The 16,123-nt window shown below is 39.2% G+C and overlaps 1 protein-coding gene across 2 annotated transcripts in view; it reads right to left on the bottom strand.

Moving 5' to 3' along the window:
• shisal1b (shisa like 1b) overlaps nucleotides 1-16,123 on the bottom strand; it is a 34,652-nt gene that overhangs the window by 9,731 nt on the left and 8,798 nt on the right. For both annotated transcript variants that reach the window (XM_070831067.1, XM_070831066.1), the window contains exons 2-3: nucleotides 5,711-5,909; nucleotides 1,564-1,777 (exon numbers count right to left, since the gene is read on the bottom strand). In XM_070831067.1, coding sequence (XP_070687168.1) covers nucleotides 1,564-1,777; nucleotides 5,711-5,777 — 281 coding nt within the window. In that variant the 5' untranslated portion in view covers nucleotides 5,778-5,909. The remainder of the gene's footprint in view (nucleotides 1-1,563; nucleotides 1,778-5,710; nucleotides 5,910-16,123) is intronic.

Consider the following 16,123-nt stretch of genomic DNA (forward strand, 5'->3'; position numbering starts at 1 on the left):
GCCAGTTTAACTCGCTTGGCCAGTGGTAAATATCAAACCCACAGTCCTGTCACATAGTAAGCCAAAAAGAAATATCATGACCAGCTGCAGGGCAGTGTGAACCATCCGAGACAGAGGCATGCTGGAGGGGCATTAGTGCAGAGAGCTGTGGATTCGTCACCCAAACCTCCCACTGAGAGCTCCCACAGACCAAGAGGCTGATTTTTCTGTGTCCTTCACAATCTTAAATCTGTTTATCCTGCAACGCCTAAATGTGTCTTCAGGTGTATGTATCCTCTATGAAAGCATAATGTCATATCATGGCATGTGTGGAGCAGTTTACTATTGTACTACTACAAAGTACTATAATTCTTGCATTACAGGACTTCATAGTGATACTTGATATAATAGCCAGCATTTAACACCTGCCTTCGTGAGCTATCATGTGGAGGCATCCCACTCACAACACAACAAAGCATCTGCTCTTCTCTTTGGTGGTTATGAATGCCTCTGTATGGATCAATGTCTACGAACCCTCTGAGCAAGAGCTAAACGGTGTTGATAAGAGCGATACTGTCGAGGGAGCAAAACATTTGTGAGCCAGCAGACTATAACCGGTTGTTTTTATCTGATCTGAGGAAATGTCATCTATGAAACTGTTTGTTCCACCATAGCTGTTTCCATAAATCTCTGTTCTTCCAACATTACCTCCACCATGCCAAGGAGGAGATGGTTTGGTCCCTTTGCAGGGACTCAAAAGCAACTCAAAAACAACAAAAATTATTTTAATGTAATTTGATTGAAATGACCCATCACGGGCAAAGAACGACTAGTAAGTGTTTGATTAGAATAGCATCACAATATGGCCATTAATAAAGTACTTAGATGTTACTCATTACTCCTGAGGCACAGAGGTAAATATCCTCTTATTCCCACATTGCTTCAGAGCTGAATTAATTAGTTGATTGTCTGGAAAATAATCTATTTTGATAATCTATGAATCATTTCTCAAGCAAAATTGTGAAAAAGGTCAAACTTTCTCTGCCTGCAGCCTGTGATATGCTGCTTTTCTTTGTCACATATTATTGTATTTTTGTGTTTTGACATGTCTTATAATGTCATTATAAGATTTCATGTGTGGCTCTGAGAAGTTGTTATGGGCATTTTTACTATTTTAATTAATATTTAAAACAACAATTAATTGGAGCCCTACATTGCTAACTTAATGTAATCGGAGCAGGTTTGAAATTCTGTTCATTTTATCCTTGTAGAAAGTCTGAATATTCCTGCACAGCGTGTGAAAAAAGTGTTCACACAGCAGGGACTGCCACCCCTGCTGAGTAAAAAGAAAATTCTTTTGTAGCTGGAGATAGCAGTAGTGATAATAATAATAACATTTCAACGCTTTTATTTTGTTATATTTCCCTCAAATTAAAATATAACAATCATTTTCCAGAACCAAAAAGAAATCAAATTAAACCTTAAAAAAGAACATAAAAAGGAACTGGAGACAGTAATCGACAGATGTACAGTTTGAAGGTTTCAAATAGGGTTGAATGGCAGTGTGATTTTCTTTTTACTCACTTGTGTGCATAACCGTCTGAGGTGGTGGTGAGGTTGATCTGCATGACTATCTGGAACTCCGTCTCGTTGCAGCAGTACTTGAAGGCGGTGTTGTTGTGGTGGCAGCAGAACATGTAGGTCTTATTGTCTGAGAGGCGCGGACAGTGAAAGCCGAAGTGGTAACGCCCCTTGTGGTCGGAGTAGGGTTCACACACTCGGTAATGAGCAGAGAGAGCTGCAGTTTTGGGGAGGACAAAGACTTAGATGTAACATTTACTCGTAAATTGTCAGGAAGTCTTTTGGTACCACAGGAAACAAAAACGCGAACACTCTGAAATGCGATTCATGACCTTTGAGGCAGCGTTTGTGTTTGTCTGCCTGCTCTGAAAAATGACAGCCCCTCATTAGGATTTTTGATGGAAAACAGTTCTCAAGGAAACACCTTTCAACCTGCAGCAGCCAAACTACAAAACAAAATACTGTTTTTAATGTTTTTTGTTTTCTTTGGCAGCCCCAGAAAAGACATGACTGGAGAGATGTAATCATAATCGGATATGGATAATTGGACAAGGAACAGAAAACAAACAGTGTAGTATCAAAAATAATCAGATAGGAGACATCACATTTAAGCACACAGACCCTGACGATAACCCCAAAAAACACTGAGCATGTGTGATGCATTAGGTCATTATGCAAATATCAGTGTCAGTGCCTCTGGATGGAAGCTCCTCCACCCAGTCACAAAAGGTGTGTCAGAATTATACTAGAAAAGATGGTGACGGTGCTTTTGGTCAATGCCAGAATAAGGAGATACAAGGAGATAAAAGCATGAGGTACTTTTTTTCTTCACATTATAACATGAACTGAACTCAAATAAAAGAAGCAAGGCTGCATCAAACTACTTTACCTGTTAATGAAAGCTTGAACCTAAAAGAAATGCGTCTTTTCTGGCAGTCTAAGAATAAGTCCTGAGTTTATTATGGAGCAATGCCAATATGCGGCACTGTGGCTCATTTGCATTCATCTGTACTTGTGCATTCAAGTCCCTGCAGCTTTATGAGGAGATAAATCTGCGCATCCTTGTTGTCACAAAGAGGAAAAAAAAAAACTAAAATCATATTTGTTATAGCATCTGGCAACCAATAAACCTTTACTTGAAGATGAAATCACAGAAATCTACTTGAGCAGCAGCTGAGACTCCATCTGATGATAAATAAATTCCCAATCTGTCGGAGAAATGAACCAGAGTGTCAGTTTACGGTGCTGCTGATACTTAATGTACATCACAATGGCCCAGGACGTGCCTGCTTGTTCAACACCTTCATAACTAATCAGTATCAGCTTTTTAAAATGAATGAATGTTCCAGTTTGCCTGGAGCTGCGTAGTACAGTGATATAAGAATGACACAAGAGAAGCTTTACACTTTCAACCTGCCCAGAATATGTGTTTGTGCACACATGTACATACACGCGCACAGATACATTGCTGTTGCTGCCTACGTTTCTGTGCCGGTCACATTATGTTTGTGTTTTCAATATTTGATTATATTTCACCAGGAAAGCCTCATTAAAATCATAAATGTTTTAAATGATTGTCCGAGCCAAGTGAGGGAACAATAACAGTGAGTTACTGTAAAAACAAGCATGAGAGATAACACAAAATATGCCACATCCGAATTAACACAGAAATGCGATTATAAAAAAGGATTTCATCCTGGAAACAACGTACATGGCACCTTAAAACAACCAAAAAGAGAAATCTAAAACAAGAACTTAGTGAGACTAACACATAAAAAACCTTAAAATACCCTTAAATGTTGGCAGCTAGAAATGTGACCATTTTTGTACTGAGGGATACATTTTACAGTTGAAAAATAAACTTGTCTGCTCTCCCTGATGGCCAGACTGTTGAATGATGACATGCTGATGCCATTTTCTGTACCAATAAGCTAAAATCAGATGCTGATATCAGCCAGGCTGATGTATCAATCTGGCTGTAGTCATGTGTGTCATTTGCTGATTCTGACATAAATTAAGCTCTTTGATTTCTTTGTGCTGGATCATTTTGAATCTGAGCATTAATTAAATTGTGCCACTTCATGTGAAGTGCATCCAGATTCGTTTTATTGCAACTGATCTGTCTTTGTCTTGTGCGTTTCCTTTCATCAGAGGAGCCAAAAAATCTGGCAGCGTGGTCACTAAAAGTGTTGTTGTGATTCAGTTCAAGGTCCACTTATGCTGCGGGGTGATAGAAGTCTTTCAGTAATCTCAGGCTGGGACAGATCAGCATTTGAAAGAAGAGAAGCGCTTTCAGGTTATAATGAGCTTGGTGTGGCCAGCCATCTTCCATTCGACAACTCTAATTTCAGCAGAAGAGGGGACAAAATGAAGCAGCACTGAAGGACGAGGCACAATTACAAGTCAAGGATGGTTTATATAGTGAAGAGAAGTCTCTTCATTTGACCTTTGCATTGGCTGTACAAGTTGGTAAATCAGTAGAATTGTTCCACAATGTCAAAATGAATGTCAACTCACTTTGTTCATATCCCATTAACCCTTGCACGAGGGGTCAGCAGCTCTAGGTCCATGAACTGCCAGTAAGGAAACAGATGCCTTCGACAACAGAAGCAGACCGTAATGTCCTCTAACGATGCAAGACTTAAAGGTTTGGAAAGAGAAGGGGTTCAGGGGAAGTCTCCGGCTCCTCAAATGAACAACAGCTGGTTCTGGAAACCATACTGTTGTAAACACACCCACCTGCTTAATTTCATTAACACCTCCTGAAATTTAGGATACAGTTAACAGCTTGGCTCTTGCATTACTGTAAGTTTACAACCCCGCAGTCTGAAAACTGCTGTGGCTCTCTCCCACTTCCCCAACAACCATCAACATCTGAACATCAGTCCGCACTCACACATGATATTTATTTATTTATGGCTGCGATCACACCCACAGTTTATTGTCCGTCTTCTGAGACACAGACGAATCGCTGGCTTTGTTGCTCTAATTGTTTTTCGTTCAGTGATACTGACTCACAAGTGGCTCACTCATTTATAGTTTATGTTAGCTGTAAAATTTATTTCCAGTTCCTTTAACTACAGCTGAGTAAGACGCTGTTAAAAGAAAAAAAAAAAACAGCTGATTATGAGCATCATTCCCAGCTATGTCCTTGGCTCACTTTGTTTTTTAAACGTGAGGAAAAGGAGCATCATACAGCAACAACAATTTTCACTTCATATCATTTCATTTATATCAGTGTAAACTGAGTATTTTTGGGTCAAACATAACACACTTGATCATGTCACTTTGGTCTCGGGGAAATTTTAATGGCCATTTTTGTGATTGAAAATTAATTGATACTAGACAGTCATTAGTTGCACCTCACTATCAGTCACCAATTAAATTCAAACTATGTTAAGTATAAGGCAACAAATAAATTATTAAGATTACAATTAATCTTTCTAGATAAATCCACTTTTTTAAAGCTTGGAGGTTAGATGCAGAGTCACTTTACTGTACTATCAATTGATTCTGGTTTAGGTCTATAGTGTTCATTGCAATGGCACTTCATTTCCTTATTTCAGACAAAATTGAGTCCAAAACAAATTTGTGAAAATCTATTATCTAGGAAATGCCCCATGATTCTGAAGTAGCAAACAAAGAAATTGATCTTTGGTGTGAAAAGTTTTTTTCTTTCCTGAATGGAAAAACAATGGAAATTGTGGTATTATTTTCTCAGTTATAAACTTGAACTTGCCATCTTTCACCTCGTACATAATGTACTGTATGCTCCATATTTCAGACATCTGTTTTGGCTGGGATCTTCTCTTTGTAAATTTCGGCGTTTTAATGTGCTCTCTTCACAGTTTTATGCTGTATGGCCTCATTAAGAGAGCGCCCTAAGGTTCAGAGCTTTTCTTGCCAAGTAAACTGTTTTGGGGCAATAAATGTTCCAAATTCCCTTGATGTTAAGTGCCTTCGACTTCACTTCTGCCCATCAGATGTCAACTTCTGTCTATAAAATGGTGTCTTTCTGAGAGTAAGAGTAAGAATCCAAAGTTTGCAGAAAGTGCTCCTAGCATGCTAAATAAGAGTGTCTGGAAAAATATGAACTTTTGAGGGCCAGACAGGAAGATTCACTGATAAACACAGGGTAAACTTTACAGACCTGCAGTGGACAGCAGGAGGAAGATGACCGTCAGGACATTAAAGGACTGCCGGCTGGTGATAGTCATCTTCTCGTCCTCATGTGGAAAGAAGGGAGGGAGCAGGAGAGAGGGAGGGGGCTGCTCTGCTTTAGCTGGACATGGGCATCCTCTGCTTGCTGACAGCTCCTCTCACATGGCTGCTGCTTGGAGTCAGGACTCCTGACGGGAACAAGGCAAGCAAGGAGATGAAAGATTAAAATATTTGATATTGATTTCTGGGCGTTACACTTTACTGTGCGGACAGCTTGTCTGGCAGTGAGCACATGATGCCCTCCGAAATCTGTCCTTAGGTTTACAGAATAGGATGGCTTTGACATAAATTTTAATTGAAATTTGCACAGTGGCAAGCATTGGGCTCAAAGTTCCATTTTTGCAGAAATCCATGTTGTGGTAACGTTTTTTTTTCTGCTTTCAACAGGAAAAATAAGCAAAGAGATTGGAAATGATCAAGATCAAGCTTCTTAAATGTAACAATATGCTGCTTTTCGTTGTCTTATGCAATATTAATTGTATTGAAAAAGAAAAAAATTGCAAGAATTAAACAAGAAAATAATAAGAACATTAACTGAAAATAACACTAATGGTTGGGCAGCCCTTTAATTTACAGGCCCATAATTTTTGAATAATTCAACAATTTCAAAGAAATTTCCTGAAAACAACATCATCATCATATGGAGGAGAACACGTTTCAGATAATAAATAAATGGTTAAATAAAATTTTTATTACATAAAACTGAACTTTTCTTTAGTGACAGTTTACATGCTTATTTCCAGGAAACACTCTATTTTTATTATGAAATTACAGACTGATAAAATAAAGTATTGGTAGCTAGTTGAAGCTCTTTTTATACATTAATTTTGTATTTTCACTTAACTTCTCTGCAAGAAGAACGCATAATGCTTTCTGATGCATTATATCAGTAAAACATTGAAGACAGAACTAAGAACAGAGCATATATTTCTTTAGTAAATGTTTTTAACTGACATCTGTGTAATTATTCACTTTGGGAACTGAGGGTAAACTTTTAAAAGTTGGTAGAAAGTGTTGATTTTACCAGATATTTAATTAATTAAACAGAACTTGCTCATTCAGCGCAGTGCGCAGAAATTTGACTTCAGAACTGCTGAAAAGCAGTTGTACTTGTAAATAATGCATTGTGGGAGCTCTTGCACTTCTCTCCTCTTGCACCTGAGCATCACTGAACAGTTCCTGCTCAAAGCTGCATCACAGCCGTCCGTCTACTGACTGCTGTAAGTGAGATTAATGGGGTGGCAGCATGTTTTGCTTCGCCACGCTTGTTTCAGTTCTTGTTTTGGGGAAATAACACATTAACCGCCCCCGTTCCTGAATTAGGGTTATTGGTGGTGTTTAAGGTAATTCATTAAAAACTGTGTCAGTAAGCAATTTGCATTTAGTAGTGGTTTTACAACGTTAATGTGAATTCAGTGTCAGCCACACTGAATGATAATGGACTGCAAATCTAAGGACAGCTGAAATGGAAGACACCAAAGCTAGCTGTCTCCTCAAGTCTAATACCAAATTGAATGTTTAAATGGTTTAGGGAAATGAATCTGCTCCTCAAAACCATAAAATCTGCAGGTCCCATATTTATTACACAAGTTCATGTTCAACTTAAGCACCAAAATCTGCCTTTGAAATTGACCCCAAAACCTCTGAGGGCTTTAGCTACAAGTTTGTGCAAAGAAAGTTAAATATCCCCTCTGTAGAAGCTGTATGGAAAATATTACAAAACTCAAGTCCTGAATTATTGAGAAGCTGACAGCAGCTGACAGCAGAGCAGAAACCACATATAGGGAGCAACAACAAGAGGGTAGACGGCCATCAATGTGCTTCTTTTTCTTGTGATGAAAAGGAATGCAATGGTGGATCATATCCAGTTTAATGTTGCATCACCACCATCCACTGTTTTTCTTTGTTTCTTTAACTATTTGCAAGCTGGTCTGGTGAGCCCTCAGTGCGAAGTGTGCTGCTGTGATATCTCCATTTGGGAGGGAGATTGGAACATTTAGTTTTGGGGGCACCTCAAACAAAACGTTATTGACCAGATCAGAAACGATAAGTCGTTCATACTTTTAGTGATCAGCTACCTTCAACATTGATTGAGAGATGATAAAGAAATCAGCGACAAGCTACACAATGAAAATGTATTGTATTCACAGGTAGTCACATTTCCCAGTGTGTGTTCAATCCCTGCTGTGAAGTATGGAACATGTTCATTTGTCTGTTATTCACAGACTTAATTTTCGTTGCAACACTTAGTCGATTAATCACTTGCTTGGGTAAATAATCTGTAGAATAATCTATTATTCCCTTTTCAGACCGCCTCAACAACATCCCTTAGAGAATTTGTTTATTAATGATATCTCTACGGTGGGTGAGACGCAGCCTCTAGCTGGTTGTAAGTATGTGGCCACCTGGATGTGAAGTCAAGCATTTGCTGAAAAATATGTGCCTGATTAGTAATTGAGTCTCTGTGGATAAACAAATGTATTAGAAGAAACTTAAGTTGTGGAAACACCGTCTCTGTCAGTTACCCTGTTGGTCGCTGTTGTTCTTGCCTGTTCCAGCTCCTACTGTACTTGTTGCCATGTGTCTCATGCAATCCAAACAGCACAGGCTGATGGCCGCACATGGCACAACTGATATACAGAGCAGTTACTGTGGACTTATGTACGTAGAGCACAGCAGGCTGTTTCTGTTTGAGTCATTTGAAGCATTTTAGATCAGACAAGCTGTTCCCTCTACAGAAAGCCAGGCAGCTGAGGTCCCAAGAGACTTGTTAGAGTGGCATTTTATATGTTTTTTTCCCCCAATCTTTTTACTCCTGCTGAGAGCTTTACTGTACTGCCAGATGACAACGTGCAATATGACGAGGGATTCCCACCCTCCCAAATCCCCCTACAGCCCGACTCCTCTTCCTTCCTACTGCTGTGGTCTTTTACAACGGTTTTATATACATTACTTCTTCTACTCCCAGTGTTTTCACATGGACTCACATCATTGTCACATTACTCCCTGCGCCGTTCAGGCTACGGAGGGGCAAAGTTCACTTCATCACAGTGCTTGGCTTGTTTGCAAAGAAGAAGTGAATGTGAGAGGTTTGTGTAATGAGCCTGATGGTAGTGAAGCAGAACGTGTACTGTAAATACACAGACGTGCATGCAGACAGGCACACACAGCATAGGACACAGCACATAGCTCCCTGGGACTGAAATAGAACATACCGCCCAGCTGAACAGGCATGCAACACAGATGGAGGGAGCTACTTGCTGTTTATGTTTGAGATCAAACTAAAATATACATAAAGACCATGACAACCCAGTGTTACGCTACCACTCTCGGAGTGAATTTAAAGGCTGTTATGAGAGGAAATATCTAAAAAAAAAAATTAACAGCCTCCCGGTGTGACCAAGAGCACACGCAGCTCGTTTATTTGTCTACATGTTATTCACTGTTGTTGCCTGAGAGAAGAGGGAAATATTAAGTGACCAATTACTGCAGCAACCACTGCGAATCTAACAGCACACTTTTCATCGCAACGCAGCAGGAGACCCAAATCTGTCAGAGGTTTGATGAGGGAAAGTGCAGTGGAAGATTTAGCGCTATTTGGAGATTACACACAGTGATACGCCGGGCCTATCTCAAGAATATTCTGGTCTAAGTTTTATTTTTGTTCAAACATTAACTTCAAAGTCTGTGACAAGTTATTATGCTTTCTAGAAATCATTATTTATTTTGTCCTGCTATGTCTTTTATGTGAGAAGCTTTCAAGTTTGTACAGGCACACACTTGACATTACAATTCTCTCTCTTCGCAGCTTAACTTTATTTTTAGGTGAAATATTTCAGCCTGTCATTTTGAGTATTAACATAACCTTTTTTCCTCCGATGTATGATAGTACTCGGAGATTTATGTACGCTCTGAGCCTCCTTATTAAGTTTGTGTTTTCCTCAGAGTACACAAATACACTCTCTGTTGCTACGCTGGCCCTGAATCAATGTTAATGTGCGTTATCAATCATCCTAAATAACACGAGCTTGTGAGCATCCGGATTGAAGTACAGTTTAGAGATGAGCCTCCCACTTCACACGAGGAATGAGAGCACACCAGCTAAGTGACTGCATCTCATATCTGGGTCTGCTGATGGGCTCGCATCCAAATACAGATCAGTATTCTACTACCACGAGCCCCGCGTCTAATTGATGCTCCCTTTGACTGTCATCATAATAAATTGGGTTTCATTCACTTTTGGCGACATTAGAGCCTCACTCCGAAGCCCTACAGTTCTTCCATTAGGCTGTGAGCCCATGATGGGAGACTTGGAGCTGTGATCTAATGATCATCCATCAGCACAGAGGACTGAATTGTGTGCAGCGCAACTGTCAATGAGTTACAGCAAGAGCAGCAGCCTGAGGCAGCAAACCGGATGTTTGATGAATGTGAAGTACAGCATCAGAAGGGGAGCAGTGGACATCACAAGACCGAGTCTATGTTAAGACAGTCTTATAAGGCTGTAAACCTGGGACACCACCAACAGCTTTCAAAGAAATATATAGTTATTAAGACCTTTCACATTATTTTCCATGCCGTTCCTATTTTAAAATTTTAAATCTGTTTACCTCACTACATGGAACTTATTGGGATCACTTTAATGCAAGGTACCATAAGGCCAGGGATCATTTTACTTGTAGCTGAAAAACCAGATTTTATAATCATAATGAAATAGAAGACCCGGTCTACTTAATGATGTTTGCAATGGTGCAATACTGATCCAGTGTGTTGGATCAGTATTTACTTCATAGGTTGTCAGTGTATCCCAGGGATTACACTCACATACACAGACAAATAAAAACCAAGCACATTTCTGAAAAACTAACCCTGAGCAGGTAATTGAAATTAACAGAGTAAAAGAGAAGCAGACAGAACATATTTTGCGTAATGTCTTAAAGAATATGTTTGTCTTTATGCTAACAGTCATTAAAGGTTAAAGGTTAATCAAAATTACTACTATCAGTTATCACTGAAATATCAATTACTCCTAACAGCTGCCTTCAGTGATTTGAATGATTTATTTATCACAGTTTGTACCATTCTTGTAAAGGACATGCATTCTGGGTTGATTATTATGGGCTTTCAAAGCCAGTTATAACCTCAGGCTCTGCCCGAATTTAATGCTGGGCTGCATGATGCTGATTCAAATCTGATTTGTTATACTTAATAAGGCTCTATGAAGGAAATGCAATCCCAAGAACATCAAATTTAATTTTATTGCCTTGAAAGCTTTTATGAAAGCTTCCCAATGGCTCTGATTTTATAACAAAGCCTGGTGAGTCAAGATAAAAGGCCAAGTTGATTTATATATCTTCCTTTACAGTTACTTTAAATACATCTTATGATAAATAGTCCAAATCAAAATGTTTTTGATGCAACAAAAGTTACCCAGCTTAAGTAACAACAGACTTCATTTAATCATTCAGACAGCGTCCAGGTACACAACTACCTATAAAAGCTGATGACCAAACGTTTCTAGTATTTTTTCTTTTTATGCCATTTACTACAAATCAGAGGCACAGCCCACCAGCATCTTTTCCTAACAAACTAATGAAGCACTATGAGGGTAATAAAAATTGCTTGTTTATTTGTGCTGTATCAGTGAGAGCTCAGAGCTGCAGAACTCAACATAAATTTGACTGATGAACAGGGGTTCTTCTTCGGTTTATATGATCAGTCGCCTGAATGAATTTACCAGATCCAATATTCTAAATAAAGCCCAGAGGCAGCAGCATGTTTTGGTCTGGTGGCTTGATGTTGCTTGGGAGACGTCTACGTCACAGAAAATATAGAGAAGAATGTAAGGTCCAGCAATTAGCACCCAAAGGAAATGAATGCAGTCGATTTTACAAAAACGGCAAAGGACAATAACACAGCAGGGTTGCCATGGAGCTTGTTGTGGAGAGTTTGGCCAATATGGCGACATAACGTGCAGCGCAGCCACCTAGCTGCATGGGTGGTCTGTTTCTGTTTTTGTTTCTCTTTTGACTTAGTAATGGTTTGTTAGCCTAACACACGGCGAAGATGAGAGAAAGGCTGTAATCAAACTTACATCTGTTAGTGGCTTGCTGTGTTTCTACCTGCTGAGTGCTGTCACATTGATGGAAACCATTCCGCCTTCTCCTTCACTTTGTCTCATACATTTAATTCATCCTCACTTTGGATCACAAAGGCAGATTGGATAATAATACAGGTACTTGTCAGAAAAGAAAAAAAAACATATCTAACTAGAATAATAACTCTAATCAACTTCTTTTTATGTATAGCTTTTGTAAAATGTTCCTTTATTAGTCCCAACATGATGAAAATACCTAGCAGAAATGACAGCACAGCATCCCAATTTTTGGTACAATCAACTGTACAGAGACTTTTACTTGATATTTCTGCAGAGGGCAATATCAGCATCCATCTGGAAATAAACCTCCCCCAGCAGTGGTTCCTGAGCAGCACTGCTCACTGCACCTCGCTACACTGCTCCAGCCTCATTTCAACTTGAATAAGCAACTAATATCAAAACTATGGAGGTGATGGGAAGAGAAATCTGATACATTTTTAGCCACATATAGAAACAGTGAAAGGGTCATTATAATACGTCAAAACCCCCCCAGGTGATTAAGTAAGATCCAGTAGCTGATAGGAGAAAGTCTATTCTTGACCAAATGAGAATTTAACAGGGCAATTCAATTTTTGCTTGGCAGTAAATATATGCATGCAGCGAAAGAGAGATGGCTAATGAGACAGCTACTGGAATTTAATAAGTTGAATTCATTATGCAATCAAGGTCTCAAAGTCAGCTGGGGATGAACATTTTTGGAGCCCCATCTAATGTAATGCAGATCTACAAAGATCTTGTTTCCATTTAATTCGGTATGAATTAATCCATCTTACTTGATGCTGCATGCCTTCGCAAGAGACCACAGACCTGAGGTCATGTATCAATTGACAAAACCTTTATTAGAAAACAGGAAGAGAAGCTGCAGTGCCAAACCTCTGTCACGTTTGACTAGCACTGAAACTTTTAGTTGATTAATCGATAAGTTGACTCAAACATTGCACATACATATTTGTTTCATATCATTGTAAATAGATTATCTTTAGTTGACAAGACAGTCTCACCACAAGGTCCATTTAGTAGAATATATTCTTTTAATATGGTTTAGATGTCACACGGGGCCTTGGGAAATAGTGTCTGACATTTTTCACTGTCTTTTCTAAAATCTAAACAGAAATGACTAATCAGTAAATCGAAAAACTAGCTGAAGACTTATTGATCGTGAAAATAAGCTCAGATGTTGCCCTACTTTTGATTTGAGTTTCATGTCCCTGAGAAGTATGTCTACTATTTGGAGTTTTTTGCTTTGATCAAGTGACTCAGAGGATTGGGCGTTGTTTAATGTGACTGCTAAATGTCACAGAGATACAGTAGCTGTCAGTGTGAAACCACTTTCAAGGCCACAGAAAGCCTTCCAGGAATTGTTCCACAGCAGCTCCCAACACTTGCAGTTCCATCAAGGTTTGAGCTGCCTGCAGGCTATAGGGAGGCCTCATCTGTCAGCGCATCAGCACTTTGGCACTCAAATTCAGTTTTCTTTGGTAGTGGGACTGTGACTCATGCAGAATAACTGGACTTGTTTTTGGCTGCAGGGTTTGGGAGACATATCCCGTGGACTATTTAGTGTCTATGATACAGACATACACGACAGTATCTCTCAGACACAAGGCAGCGTTGTTTGTTTGGATTTCCTTTAACACCCGACTCCGGGCTCAGTTGGTTTCTCTTGGAAATGTTCCCCGTCATCATCTTACTGACCCTGGATTTAAAATAGCTTCGACCCGCAGACAAATAGCCTGGTGGGAATTTCAAAAATGATGAAAGAGAAAATCATGACACGGGACAGTAATGCATGACTAAATAGTCTTTGTTGTCTCCCTTATGGCGTACATTAATATTCTAGACTTACATAGACCACCTGTCATGCCTGTGAGGCAACACCAAAAGTTGTCTGTAAAAGTATAATGTTATCTCATTCTATTTAATACTAACAAAACAACAATAAACAAGCCTGAAACAGGAAAAACCTGACCCTTAATCTGAGGTATAGTTTAGTTTGGTGTATTCTTACACACTTAATCCTGCACAGAAATGTTTATACAATGAGGTTTTACCTGTTAGTTTTTTTATATTGGCGAGAGATTGCTAAAGAAATAATCATATATATTTGTTGGATTAGCGAGACAGCCAGCACACAGGAGTGGCTTCAGGCAAGCCCTCCAACAAAGGACAACTACACTCCAACTGTCCATGAGATAAACTGTATTGAAATACTGACATTTACCTGAAGACTACAACACGATCATTTGGAAAACAACTGGAAAACCGACAACATATATGTACATGAAAGATGTAACCCTGACATGACGCCATATACGGTATTTGTATAATAAGGAAGCAGATGGAGACAATAATATAGTCCAACTGTGTATAAACGTAGCCTAATCAAGTAATCACATCTCACCAGTACGCTCCTTAGGAGTTAGAGTACACCAAAATATACAGAGTCAAAGTTTATGACGGGGAAGGAGCAAGAAGCTGCGGTTCAACAAGGAGCAACCTGCCATCTCACCACTGTGATAAACTGCAATCATCCATAAGGAGTGATTATTCCAGCAGCGAAAGAATCAGGACAGTTTGCAATGAGATGTGTGTTCATGCCCGTCTTTATTATGCAATATGATCGCACACACAGTTAGGCCTGTCACTGTAACTGCTTTTGCTGGAGGATATATTGTATTAGAAATCATTGCAATTAATCATATTATTATCATTTTACGATACTGATATTATAATAATTTAATTGCAATATAATGCAATGCAAGTACACCCATTCAAAGAGCAATTAACTTTTGATTCTTAAGAATATTCAGACATTGGAAACAGAATGTGACAAAAAAAATCCTAAATGCATAAAACATTATTTGCCTAGAGTAACACATTATCTTCACTTTCACCTGGTTCACTGTCACTGTGTGTGTGTGTGGTTATATGTGTGTGTGTGTGTGTGTGTGTGTGTGCCGGTGTGTGTGGGAGCAGATGAGAGGCCAGAAGCAGAGCGACGAGACATGACAGCAAAACACGTCTCACCATGTATCACCTGCGCCCCAAGTCTTGTCATGGTGGGCAAAACCCTTCTGTTTATTCTGCATCACGTAGGCTAAAACGTTGATGACAGTAAACAAACATCCACGTAAACACAACTGGCAATATAGAGGTCAGCAAAAATGATCGAGGTCACGTCCATATATCTTATGATACCATGTTAATGTCATTATTGTGACAGGCCTACACACAATCTTCAATTAATACATTTTGTGAGGTTAGGCTATTGCATGTATGTGTGTGTGTGTCACATACACCGATATTTTAATGCTTCAGGAAAGATTCATCTGTCAGGTCGACAAAGATTTGTGTTGGAGAATCAAGCTTGATGAAGTCACACGTTGGATCTCCTGACAGTGATCAATCTCTTCTCTAAGCATTAAATAGGCGGTTAGTGTCCGGGACACTGTGAGCCCGGCAGCTATGTAATCATGAGATGTAGAAGAAGGCTGTTTGACAGGTAAATATAAACGAGCCAAACACAAATAACCATTTGTTATTTGCAAGACTGAAAGTCTGACTGAGTCAAACCTCGCAAAAAAGAAAAAGTATCAATTTTAGATTGAAAGAAGCTTTGAAATGATGTTAAAGCAAACCATCTTCTTCCCTTAAAAGGCTATTGGACTCGAATATTTAAATAAAGGGTCATTTAAAGCCTTTTTACACCTCGATAGCTGCATTACAGAACCGCAGCAATGGTTATGCATGGGGTGGTGCTGTGATCTCATAATTTTACATATTGAGTTATTAGTTTAGCAGGCGTCGAGGGGTTATGTAATTTGTTTTACAAGTAGTAGAAAGGAGATATGACTGGTTTCAGTCAGGAGATTTGTTTTTGCTTTAATCACTGATTATGTTGCCCACACTGCCTGAAAATATGAACAGAAATAAAGTTAGAAAAAACAAGAAAACTATTCCACAGTGACTTTTACGCGTGTCTCAAAGATCCCAAAGTGTCACAGTGAACACAGAGATGGGTGTGTTTGTAGCCTCAGATAACCTTCCACAACAATAATCTTAATCTTAAGAGGTTTAACACTCCCAGACCAAACCCCATGCGATTTAGCCTAGAAATAGCCATGACAGATACACTGACAGATACACTGAGATTCTGAGAGCTCTTGTACACCTTGAGGTCTAAGA

The sequence above is a fragment of the Pempheris klunzingeri genome, chromosome 5, assembly GCF_042242105.1.
Source record: "Pempheris klunzingeri isolate RE-2024b chromosome 5, fPemKlu1.hap1, whole genome shotgun sequence".
Lineage (NCBI taxonomy): Eukaryota > Metazoa > Chordata > Actinopteri > Acropomatiformes > Pempheridae > Pempheris > Pempheris klunzingeri.